Source organism: Perca fluviatilis, chromosome 3, assembly GCF_010015445.1.
Source record: "Perca fluviatilis chromosome 3, GENO_Pfluv_1.0, whole genome shotgun sequence".
Classification (NCBI taxonomy): domain Eukaryota; kingdom Metazoa; phylum Chordata; class Actinopteri; order Perciformes; family Percidae; genus Perca; species Perca fluviatilis.
This window is the reverse complement of record NC_053114.1, coordinates 40484663-40497524: the sequence shown is the minus strand read 5'-3', so window position 1 is coordinate 40497524 and position 12862 is coordinate 40484663. Positions and strand designations below refer to the sequence as shown.

At 39.3% G+C, this 12862-nt stretch overlaps 1 protein-coding gene across 1 annotated transcript in view; it reads right to left on the bottom strand.

Moving 5' to 3' along the window:
• otog (otogelin) overlaps positions 1-12862 on the bottom strand; it is an 83644-nt gene that overhangs the window by 37988 nt on the left and 32794 nt on the right. Inside the window, exons 21-24 of the mRNA XM_039796196.1 lie at positions 3442-3549; positions 2677-2815; positions 1759-1893; positions 1367-1513 (exon numbers count right to left, since the gene is read on the bottom strand). Of these exons, the coding sequence (XP_039652130.1) occupies positions 1367-1513; positions 1759-1893; positions 2677-2815; positions 3442-3549 (529 nt within the window). The remainder of the gene's footprint in view (positions 1-1366; positions 1514-1758; positions 1894-2676; positions 2816-3441; positions 3550-12862) is intronic.

Genomic DNA, 12862 nt, shown 5'->3' with positions numbered 1-12862 from the left:
CTCAACTGTCGTTTCGGTGCCTAAACTTAACTGTCGTGGCCAAATGACACCAGACCTTTTCTGGCTAAACTCAACTACCATGGCCCCTGATAGGAGCGTCATCTGGCAGGGCCTGTGCCCGGCTCGCAAACACCTATTGGTGGCTGAACACAACTACCAACTGCTGCTGATACAACGGAGCTCTGTACCCGGCATTGCAGAAAAAATTAAAAATTAAAAATTAAAAATTAAAAATTAAAAATTAAAAATTAAAAATTAAAAATTAAAAATTAAAAATTAAAAATTAAAAATTAAAAATCAAAAATCAAAAATTAAAAATATATATACATATATATATATATATATATATATACCTATATTTATATATATATATGGACGTTTTCGCGTTTCGTATCGCGTCCGTCGGTAACTTTGACGTTTGACCAAGTGGTGTTGCCGTAGCTAGCTGTCAAAGATGCACATGCGTGACTCACATTGTGTATAGACAAGCTCAACTTTTAGATCAACATGGACAGGAAGTCATAAAAAGTTTGAACATCTTTTGTCTGTGAAAACTGAGAACCCTCCAGTTGCTGATGACGAGGTCATGGAGTAATGGCGCTTTTCCATGACATGGTACCTGCTCGACTCTACTCGCCTTTTTTTGGTTTTCCATTACGAAAAAAAGTCCCTGGTACCTGCTAACAGGTACTTTTTTTAGTACCACCTCAGTCGGGGTTCCAAGCGAGCTGAGGCGATACCAGAAGGTGACGTGAAAGTGACAGAGGGGTGTGGCCTGAACAAACCTGCCATTTTTAAATAGTTTAGCCAGCTGTGTTTTTTTGCTGCCTTCAGCTTCATTTGAAACAAAATGTGTCTTCTGGCTGTGGCAACAACAACACACGCTGTGTGTGTGTGTGTGTGTGTGTGTGTGTGTGTGTCGCGTTAGGTCACGGCAGTTTACTGCGGCGGCACTATGACGACCAGCCACGCTGAGGCGGTACTAAAATCTGCAGTGGAAAACGCACGCACAGTGCGTTGAGTCGAGTCGAGGCGAGTAGAGTCGAGGCGAGTTGAGCAGGTACCACGTAATGGAAAAACGCCATAAGAGGAGCTTGAGTTGAGATTGTTTTGTCACCTGCTGTTTCTAAAGTCAAGAATGAACTGTCAACTTCACATAGTATCTATTCTCTTCAGGGAGGACAAGGAGAGACAGGAATCTGATGGTAAACGCAGTCTGAATATGAAGGAACACATTTTTTTAACTAACTGTATATATATTTAACTTTCAGTCACTCTAGATTGGAGCATCAGCCAAATGCAACCTAAAATCTCAACCCTGCACACTCCACTGAGTCAGAAAAAGGCACTGAAACCAGCGTCCTACCTGCCAGCGAGGTCCGACCTGGATGTGGACGGTGGTTTTGCGGTCCCAGAGGACGGTAACGTCTTCCTCAGGGAAATGAACCACTGTGAAGTACCCGGCTGGCCAGATGAACATCCTCTGCTTCCTGTCAATCACACTGGATGGATTCTGCAACAGACAGAGGAGTTTAATTTTACTGATATATTTTCAAATCTTATATTCGACTTGACTCAGCTGATGTTTATGATTAGCCAACAAAAAGAAGTGACAATGAGAATTCCTGCTAATGCCACATTATCCACTTCAAGGTGCAACGGAAAAAACCTTGACATTTTTCAGCTGCAGATATTCGCGAAAATTCGCTGCTGGCAACCTGCGTTATCTTTTAACACGTATATGAAAATATATCTTACTGGCTTCCCAGAGTCATCATCGAATGCCACGAAGGATCTGCCGATGTTGATCAGCAGAGATTTCCTGCAGATGACTCCGCTGTCGAAACAGTCGACGTTCTCGGCTGTTACACCGAGCATCACGTCAGCGCTGCTCTGTGGAGGAGAGAAAACACAAGTAATTTATACTTAAACACATTTATACCTATAAATATAAATAAATAAATATATTATCAGTTACTTCAGAGTTATTTTTTTTCTCCCCCCTACATTTATCAAAGCATGGCCATACATTTGCTTTTTTTTTTTTACCTCTAGTAGCACTATGGAGGTGGTCTTCTATGAGTGGGTCCCTATTTTGTTTATACCATGCACACACATGCACGCAGACTGATGACACAATGCACATTTCTGCCGCAATGGCACTATTAATGACACAAATCCATAATACTGTAAATAAATACAGAGGAAATGTTTTTTTTTTGTTGTATTCTTTTTTCTTTTCTTACTTTTTTACATTACATGTCATTTAGCTGACGCTTTTATCCAAAGCAACTTATAATTGCTATATATGTCAGAGGCCGCACGCCTCTGGAGCAACCAGGGGTTAAATGTCTTGCTCAGGGACACATTGGTTGATGTATCACAGGGGGAATTGAATCCAGATCTTCCACACCAAAGGCATGTGTCATATCCACTGTGCCATCACCACCATTTTTGAGCTGCCAATGTTGCAAAAGGACCTTGTTTACCTTGTTTACTGGAAACTGCAGTGATCAACTTTAGTATCACTATTTTACAATTAATATTATAAAACCCCCAGTCCCAGAAAAAATAAAACAAACTATAAGCCTTAAGTGTACAGATGAATAATGAATGGGTTAAAATATGCAACCACACATTTTTGGCTCTCTCACTATGAATAAATACGTTCAGTACCTTTACAAGATAGACTTTGCATGCACCAACGTAGTCAAACAGCAGTCCATCAAACGTCCTGTAGTGGCGGTCACCGTAAGCCATGCACATGGATGGACACGGATGAAACACACACTGGAACGTCCCGTGCTGGCAAACACTACAAAGACAGCAAAGCTTCAGTGATTCGGCATCAACTTGTTCCCACTTAGTGCGAGGGCCTTTTTTTTTTCTAATGGCCTCCTTTTATCGAGAGCCTCGGGTTTACAGCGGGCAGAAAAGTGGCCAGCGAACTGTCAAAGGCTGAATCACCGCTCATTGCGCTATTAGGCTGTCATCTACATCTTCTTCCCTGGCTATGGCTTGAAGAAGAAATGGAAGGATGGGAGAATGACTGAGATCACTGGGAGAGTGTTTCCTTTCACCAGCGATGAACAGCCCGAAGCAGAGGGAATCAAAGAGTCATACAAGGGCCCGCTCTGTTTCCCCTGCGATAACGGAGAATTATGGATATCAAGTAGCCACTTTCGCTGCTCGGATAATCTCAGGACTTTACGCTTTCAGGCAAAAATCGGACTTTGAAAAATTAGCAGCGTTGTTGGAGATTTGTCTTAATTCTGACAGATATTGTTGGCGAATGATTGGTGGGGATAATGCAAAGTTGAGCACCGTGACAGAATGAATGAAGACCACCACAAGATGTGGAATCACCAGACATCGCGTTTTCATGAACAAAGTTGTCTATAATAGCTTGATCTGATTTTATATGCGATGACATAAACTTACCACTGATGGCAGGGGGAGGAGACTCTGTCGCCGGGGAAATACTCCTTTCCTTTCCAAAGGCAGGGGCAGGATGCAGGTTCAAAGCACTCGTCTCCATGTTTCAGCAAGCTGGGGGCAAACGCAAACTTGTTAAAGGATAAAACATTCAAAAGCTCTTTATTTACTGCTATGGAAAATGGAGCTTGGATGTAGTGGTTTGAGATCAACAGATTCTGGTGATGCACAACTATGTTTACTTGGGTTGAACACTGCAACTGTGGCCCCTTAAACTTACAGAGGGCCCAGATGTTTCTTATTCAAACATCCATGAGAAAGACGCTCACTTCAGTTTGCTTGGTTTGTCCATTGAGAATGATGGCATTCATCAATAAGATTCACCCATACGCCTACAAATATATGACCACTGTACCAAGAGAACTGCAGTAGGAATTTAATCCAAACAGCCACAGGAAACAAACTACAAAACACAAAGCTGTATTTAATCTTTTCGTGTATGGTCTGAACTATAATGAAAGAGACTGAACCCATCACAGGTACATTCTATACCCAGAGTTACATTCTGACCTGCCAAAACAGCAAAATAATGGGAATAAAGCTGCACTGAACATGCTGTTGCAGAGCATTTGGGACTTCCCAGAGTGTCTCCATAAACGTACAAAAGGACCTTAAAGGCTGCTGAAAAGCATTCAGAGGAAACTGTCGTTAAACCCGAAAAACCTTTCAACCAGTGCAAAATGTGTCCACGTGAAAACACGTCACTAAGTCTGCCCATTACAAAGCCACATTCAAATTGTTCGCTTTGTCTAACCAACAGTCCAAACCCCAAAGAGAAAAGCAGCAAACCTCACGTTTAAAGCTTTAGTGCAGTAACTTTTTGATATTATTGAACGTCTGTTACATTCAAGCCATTGCCAAATGAGTTGCTACAACAGCTACTCTCTCTGTATTTCTCAGTATGGCTATGTTCAGAAGATTGTGTTGTCCGGTGACTTCCCCACGCAGAAGCTCGAGTGAAGAGTCCATCATGATTTTTTTAATCCTCTGTGTTCTCCTTGGCTACTAGCAACTGCGTGGAGGAGGGGTGGGGGCGCAGGCGCGACCACGGAAGGCTTGTATCATGTGGATGCGCCGACAGTGTTGTTGTCATTACTTGGATTTCCTCCTGGGGGCGTCAGAAACTACACACTACAGCTTTAAGAAGCTGGAACTTTAGAATGTTTGCATTTCTTTTTCACTCAGAATGATTTATTGATTTTCCAAATAGTTGCTGATGTATTGTCGATCGCCTTATCAATTAATCGTTGCAGCTCTAAGCAGTAGAATATTCCTTATGTGTTCTTTGCTTAGCTATAAAATGCACAAAAACAAAGCTGTAATGTTTAACCATTATTCACTTTTTGAAAAATGTTGTGGTAATAAGTTTAAATGATACAATCATTATATTCTTATCCTTTTTTCCATGAAACTGATCAATCATTCCCTAACCTCAACCTTAAGTAGTTTTAGGTTTTTAAAGCTAAATAGACTTAACCACAGTGGTGGCAGATGAGAAAACGTTTGTTGAAAGGGTTTGTCGGGACGCACTGACAACCTACGTGACTTCGTCATCATTTAGGTGCAAGGCTGACCGTCTTGGTAATTTAACCCTTTTGTTTAGTCTTCCCGTTAGGGTTGCACAATATTGACAAAATGTGATGCGATATCGATTATAAATATTGTGATATCAATATTAATTTCGATATTTTTAAACATATGTAAAATTACAAAAGTTACGTGAAAACGCATCAAAATAGATTCATAACAAATGAAACAAGTTTTCTTACAACACAAGGTTTATTTCAACTGATATTGGACTGGTCCAACATGAATAAATAAATAAATAAATAAGGACCATGTCTACAGAACAGGACATGTTTTACTAGTAGGACAGTATAAAATATATAAATAGAAAGAACAGGACACAACTTTTCTTTTGCTTCTCTGATTTGTTCAGTTTTGTTGTCTCAATCTCAATCAATTTCTTCACTTACACAGTCACACTTCATAGGGTTTGTCACGTAGCGCTGACGTGCACTAACATGTGCAAGTGGCATGGAAACTGGCCAATGAGACATGATCATTATATCGTTTCAAGCAGGCTCTAAATCGAACACAATCAAGCCACACAGCCAATGGACGGGACGCAGCGCTCCACAAAAAAAACAAAATATTGCATACTTATTGCGACACTTTCGATATATTGCGATAATGATATTCAGTCGATATATCTTGCACCCCTAGATATAATATTGCGCAATGTGATATTGCGATAAGGATATTGAGTCGATATATCTTGCACCCCTACTTCCCGTCGACCATGCACTTGTTGTGCTGTTTTGCCTGTTTATAAAGCATGAAGTATAAATTATCACCCATTTCTGTGTTACATGTTCGTAGCCAACTTCATTCCAACTTAACGTTTTACACTTCTTTTTGAAATTCATGGTCTATAAACCTCATTTATATGAAATTATAGCCTACCTATTTTTTTAGTTAAGAAAAGCAGAAACTGTGAATTATTTTGACTAATAGTTAAGGAATGCATATTTATGGATTATCACAGACTGGTATATGTCAAAGTTTAGTCAGGATACGGTTTTAAAACCATTTCATTTTTCCTTATTGAGTTGCAGCACATAATCACACTTGCTGTCAACAAATGCTATAAAATTGAATAAAACACCCAAAATTCAATGAAAGTAGTGATCATTAACTTTACTTATGAGGAGCGTTGTATGGAACCATCCGTGTTATTTTCGGGCGATTTGGACAAAAGAAACCCACATTTCTCATATAAAAACTTACGGGTCAAATTTGTCGCGAGAAAAACATGAGTGTTAAACAAACTTGTCATCAATGGACCGAAGACGAGAAGTAAAGAAGTAGACAGCTAAAGATGTGTGATGTGAAGCCAACCAAAGTAAGAATAAGCTGATTGAAATGTTGACTGAAATCATCAATAGGCCAATAAAAGAGCCTCCTAAATCAGTGCAGTCTAATTTGGAGTTCCTATTCAAAAACTGTGGGCTAACAAGATGCTATCATGTTATAACACAATCATGATTTCGGAGCTCCTGTGTTCATCTCTAACCCAAATATGAAGACTGTCCTTTGCCAAGAGAACGACAGAGGCAGAGCCAAAGCAGGTTGGCTTCCAGAGCGGAGCGATGCCAGGAAACAAGAGGGAGAGAGTTTCGGGGGTGGGCGACTATGGATGAAAAGCGGTAGCACTCGTTAGCTACATGAGAAAACCAGACAATTAGGATTCTCAGAGATAGAGAGAGAAACAGTCTTTGTCTGGATGCCTCCATTTGCTTTCCACTCTGCGAGACGAAGCTGATAAGTATCTTGTAATATCCAGGGTTGAGCTATATCCACTGGCGAGGCTGCAGACAATGAAGTGACATGCTGAATGGTCCCGCCACAAACCTCAGGTTCATCTGAGTAGAGTTACACCCCAGATAAAACGGTGTTAACAGCTTCCTTTATCCGCCCGCCAAGCTGCCGTATCAATTACTCTGATCAAAGATTCTACAATCATTCATTCTCCCGACCTACGTGCACATTATGAATAAATCCACATAAACACAGCCCTCATTTTCAATTTAATTTCGTCAGACGATGTAAAAGTGGCTGAGGAAGATGTCGTTGCATAGAGTGGCAACAGGCGAGCCAGACGACGCAATGGCTTGACTGCAGTCTGTGATGCATCCGGTGTTGTGCACCCCCTCTGAAGATCACAGGTTTAGTTATACCCAATAACAAAAGCAGAAACTGTCACACGTACTGTTAATAACCTTCGGTGTTCGGCTCATGAGTGATGGTGTGCAGGCTTCCGCCTACGGTATTTTATGAATATCAAACCTACCAAACTATATATCATTTTCACGTGCCGATATCTTTATTGATTTTCTTTTCGTTCACATGAACATAAGGTACAACTTTAAATGCTGACGGAGAATCCAAAGCTCTCCTGGGGACAGAACAGGCCGGTCAGCGGCCCAAAAACGGCATCCAGCCCATCCATCCATGTTGTAGTTTTTCCGTTTGCTCCACTGCATGCACTGTGTTCCTGTATCTTTTCTATAATCCTATTCCATTTTTGGCTGTGTGTGTTATCCCATTTCCGCCAGACGTTGAGACATCTCATGGTCCACTTGTACGTTTCCATCCACTGCCTCTGAATGGCTTCTTCTTCTTTCTTAAAGTGTCTGTTGTCTTGGTTTTTACAGATGCAGTAGTAAAATGGTGCTTACTGTTGTGTCAAAATGCCTCACAAAAAAAAGAGAGGACAAGAAAATGAAAGGAGCAGAGAGGCAATGGCCAAATTTCTGGCCAAAACAGTGTGAAGCCAGCTTTTGATGTTTGACAACTCAACATGGTTCACAGTTGAGTCATGTCAGCCTTATCACCTGCCAAACTGCATCTTCACTGAGAGGTTTGAGGTCGGTTTGTGTCTTTATTCCATGCTGTACGTAACACTCCGTATTAGTTTATAACACCACCTCTCCAGGTTAGTCTACAGCAGGGATGGGCAAAACTGATTATAAAGAGTGCCACAAAAATGTTATCCTCACTACCTCAGTGTTGGGGAGTAACGGAATACATGTAACGGCGTTACGTATTCAGAATACAAATTATGAGTAACTGTATTCCGTTACAGTTACAATTTAAATCGTTGGTATTTAGAATACAGTTACATTGTTGAAATCAATGGATTACATGACGATACTTATCTGTTTCACGAGTTTATTCACTCTGACTAAATTAAGGCAACTCTATGCATTTTCCAGAAGCCCCGATATGCAATCGAAAAAAATAGCTATTTGCGTGATCAGTCACAATGGAGTCGGAACCGGCATGACAGAGCCAGGACAGGAATAAGTTTCTATCTTGGAAATTCAAACAGCATTTCACATTAAAGAACGAACAGGGAGAATGAAATATAACTGTGCAGTGCAACCTCTGCTTGCCAGCAACCAACCTCCTTTCGGCGTCCAAATTACTCCACCTCCAACCTGAAGAAGCATCTTAAAGTAAGCTATTTTTTTAATTAGCCAGGTGTAGTCGTCTGCTGTAGTTTTACTGGTCACCTTGCTATTTTAACATTGACGTGCGACTTTACATTCTCCTACGTGCTGATTTACTAGCTCCAGAGCCGTTTAAAGACTGACTAGCCCCGTTTGACATGCTAACTAACGTTAGCTAAAATTAGCTTGTGGTAGCAAGACTGCGGTTAGATTTTTGTAGTATGCAGTTCGGGACTACCAATACAATAATCTATCTGCTTGTTCAGGTACACATTCAGCTAGTTGGAATAAAAAGAACACACCATTATAGGCCTGTTTAGTAAGCTGGATGTGATAGCCGCATTCCTACACTTATAAAACGCAATTCAATGTGGAAGTAATCCTGAAGTAATCCAAGTATTCAGAATACGTTACTCAGATTGAGTAACGTAACGGAATACGTTACAAATTACATTTGTGGGCATGTATTCTGTATTCTGTAACGAAATACGTTTTGAAAGTATCCTTCCCAACACTGCTACCTGAGGGCCAGATTGTGACTGTGCACTTCCACCAGTAGGATACTGTAACCCTTATCATTCAATTAGCCAAGTATAGCTACCAAATGAAAACAACTAAATATACACCGGTAATCAATTTTTATTTTACCAGCATATCTCTTTTTCATATTCAAATGCATTTAGTAATGCTTCTATTCATTTAATGAACTTAACACGGAAACAAAATATCCACATTCCTGAGTGACATAAATTATTTTGGTAACAATGTCTCAAAAATCATCATTCAATATTGGCACAAAAGTTAACACTAAGTGCAACAACATTTGGACTCTAAAAGCAAATAAAAAAAATATGAAAAAAATCTTTAACAGTTGTATGTACAGTATGTACGTACTGTAACCAAAACCAGATTGTGGTATGCTGCATGGTCCTGTGCTGCACCTGAAAGTCCAGGTTCATATGAGTGCAGCTGGGCTAATTGTCACAAAATGAGGAATGAATGAATGGTCTACATTTTGATCATAAACAAAGTGTGCCATTGTGAGCGAAAACACAATGGATTCTTCTGTCAGCACCTCAGCTAATTATTTCCCATTAGAGGTTTTTAAGTCCTGCTGCAGATGAATACCATGCAGTTGACTTTGAGTTGGGATTATTTTTATATATATATATTTTCCTGATGATATTCATCTAAGTGTAGTATTAATATGCCAGATGGAACACCAGCTTATCATCCGCTGTCTGGTTTTAGAAATGAAAACCAAAGTCAGCCAGTGGAAGACATGTGGCTGATGTGTAAAAGTCCAACAAAGGCAATGTCTAAAAAAAAAAAAAAAATGTACTGCACTCTTTAATACAGCTGTCGTCATGGAGCTGAAAGACATCTCTTTGTGTCCATATTTACCCTAAAATTAGCTCACAAACTATCAGGTTCCAGGGAGTTATTAAACACTACCATGACCATGACATATGTGTCACTATAAAGGTCATTTTGCTAAAACAGGAGAGTAGAAATAAATTGATCATACCGGTGAAGTCAACAAAGGTACCAAAATGCCTACAGGGTGTCTCTGTACCTGTCTAACCTTTTCTCTGTGTCACTGTTAGACGACGCACAAACACAAACTGATGCTATTTATAGAGCTGACCTGAGAAATGGGGAAGGATGTACGTGTTTCACACGATATTGAAACGCATATTCACCTTCATATTTAAAGCTATAGTGCGTAGTTTCTGTTGCCCCCCATGAGGAATTTTAAGTAAATGTATAAATAAATAGTGTTGTTGCCATAAATTAAATATGACTGTATTTATTTTTTGGTGTTAGAAAGTAGGTTTGACTTTTGTTTAGTTTTTTTGTTAAATGTCCCAGCTTCTCAGTGTGGCTACACAGTTGTAATTAAACTCATCCCTGATCTACTGGCTCAAAGTTAAATGTCCCCGAAATTTTGGACCTCTTTTTTTCTCGGCTCAACTCACCTGTCATATGTTTTCTTTTATATTTTATATTATATTTTATCATTGGTTGTTTTAAGGTTCATAAGGTTAGGTGTTTAAGGTTAGAATTAGCTCCTTATAAAACCAATAAAGATATAAAAAATGATACTTAACAACAACATATTGTGGCTTTATTGCTGTGTGGACTAGATTTTTCAACTGAGGAATGTCCCACTGAGTACATACAGTACAGGCCAAAAGTTTGGACACACTTTCTCATTCAATGCGTTTCCTTTTATTTTTTTATGACTATTTACATTTTAGATTCTCACTGAAGGCATCAAAACTATGAATGAACACATATGGAATTATGTACTTAACAAAAAAGTGTGAAATAACTGAAAGCATTTATTTTAGATTCTTCAAAGTAGCCACCCTTTGCTTTTTTATTAATAAGGTAAAAAATTCCACTAATTAACCCTGACAAAGCACACCTGTGAAGGTAAAACCATTTCAGGTGACTACCTCATGAAGCTCATTGAGAGAACACCAAGGGTTTGCAGAGTTATCAAAAAAGCAAAGGGTGGCTACTTTGAAGAATCTAAAATATAAGACATGTTTTCAGCTATTTCACACTTTTTTGTTTAGTACATAATTCCATATGTGTTCATTCATAGTTGTGATGCCTTCAGTGAAAATCTACAATGTAAATAGTCATGAAAATAAAGGAAACACATTGAATGAGAAGGTGTGTCCAAACTTTTGGCCTGTACTGTATATTGTCGCAATTCTTTAATAACCAAATTCATATATTTATCGAAACACTTTGAGGTTAAAATAAAAAGGCTGATGGCGGATTTTTTCAAATATCTCTAGTGCTGACCGAACACCAGCTTATCATCTGCTGTCTGGTTTTAGAAATGAAAACCAAAGCCAGCCAGAGGACGACATGCGGCTGATGTATAACAGTCCAACAAAGGCAATGTCTAAAAGAAAAAATTTACTTCTTAAGTCAGGGAGGAATATGAGACTGAGGTATTGGCTTTGTGTTCTGTGATATTGTGTATTGGTCTTTGGCTCATGTTCACCATCATCCATGACAAAAACAAGGCAAAGTCATGTTGTTCTGTTCCTCACAGGATACAGGTTGTTTCACAAGAAAAGTAGCCCTCTGAATACGTCCATAACATTATCTTGCACCACAGGAGTTTTTAACCACTACACACAAGAGGACGCAGGCAATGCTACACACAGTTCTGCCTCTGGTTACACACTATTCCTCTGATGGAAAGGGTGGTTGTAGATTTTACAAAATTCTACTTTGCAAATGTTTTTTTTTGTGGAAGGATATGCATTCAACACGTTTCTTAGACCTCAAAGATTGCATTTTGGTGAAAAACTACAGAGCCCCCTAGGGGTCCTATGATTGAAAATAAATATATTGATGATGAAATCTTTGCAAAAAGTACCACACCGTGGAAAGAGAATGCTAAACTGAGCGCACAACCATGCCTGTGGATTGGACTTCATGACTGTAACTTACAGGGGGGATGGGGCTGTTACAACCCCCTCAATAATCAAAACTGGCCAGAGCAACCCCCTCAAAAACCTATGGTAATTTCCATTACATAAATAAAGGCATATGCGCCACAAATGAATGCAGAAAAGACACAAATTGTTGCAGAAAAAATTCACCAGAATGCAGAAAATGAAGTGTTTGACGTTCAAAATTTCAATTCTGCTCAAAAGGGGAACTCTCAAACCCCCCCCAATGTTGAACCCAAAATTACGCCCTTGTAATATTCCTTTATACCAACATGCAGACAGGAGATTGACCCGCCAACCTTGTGATTAAGGGACAACCCTCTCTACCTCCTGAGCCATAGCTGCCTCATAACATAACACTTGTAATACCTTTAATTTATAGGATATTTATGTATAGCACCAAACTGAAGACAACTTAACATTAGAAGACTATGAATACATCTGCTGCAGCTGGAATTACAACAATAAACACTGCAGGGAAATCATTTAGGCCTTTAAACACAATGATAAATCTTTTTTTTTTTTTTTTTTTTTTTAAAGAGATGCTTGCAGTGGCATTTCTTTATCTAGTCTGCTGAAATAAATGGTCATAGATTGTAATGACTATTTCACACAACTTTCTGCTTCTGGTGTGGACGTAGCCAAGAGAAATGAAGTCAATAAACAAGTGGATGAAAACATACTGAACTGCTGAAAAGACAAATCCCAACATAAGATAGTCAATAATCAACTTCATTCAGTTTCATTCACACAATGCCGTCCGATCTGAGCCTCAAAGTCTGCCGCTGTAAAAACAACTCCCTCATTCTCAAAATTGTGGAAAACAAGTTTCTGAAAAACAGACTCATGCCTGAACCTTTAAACTGTCTA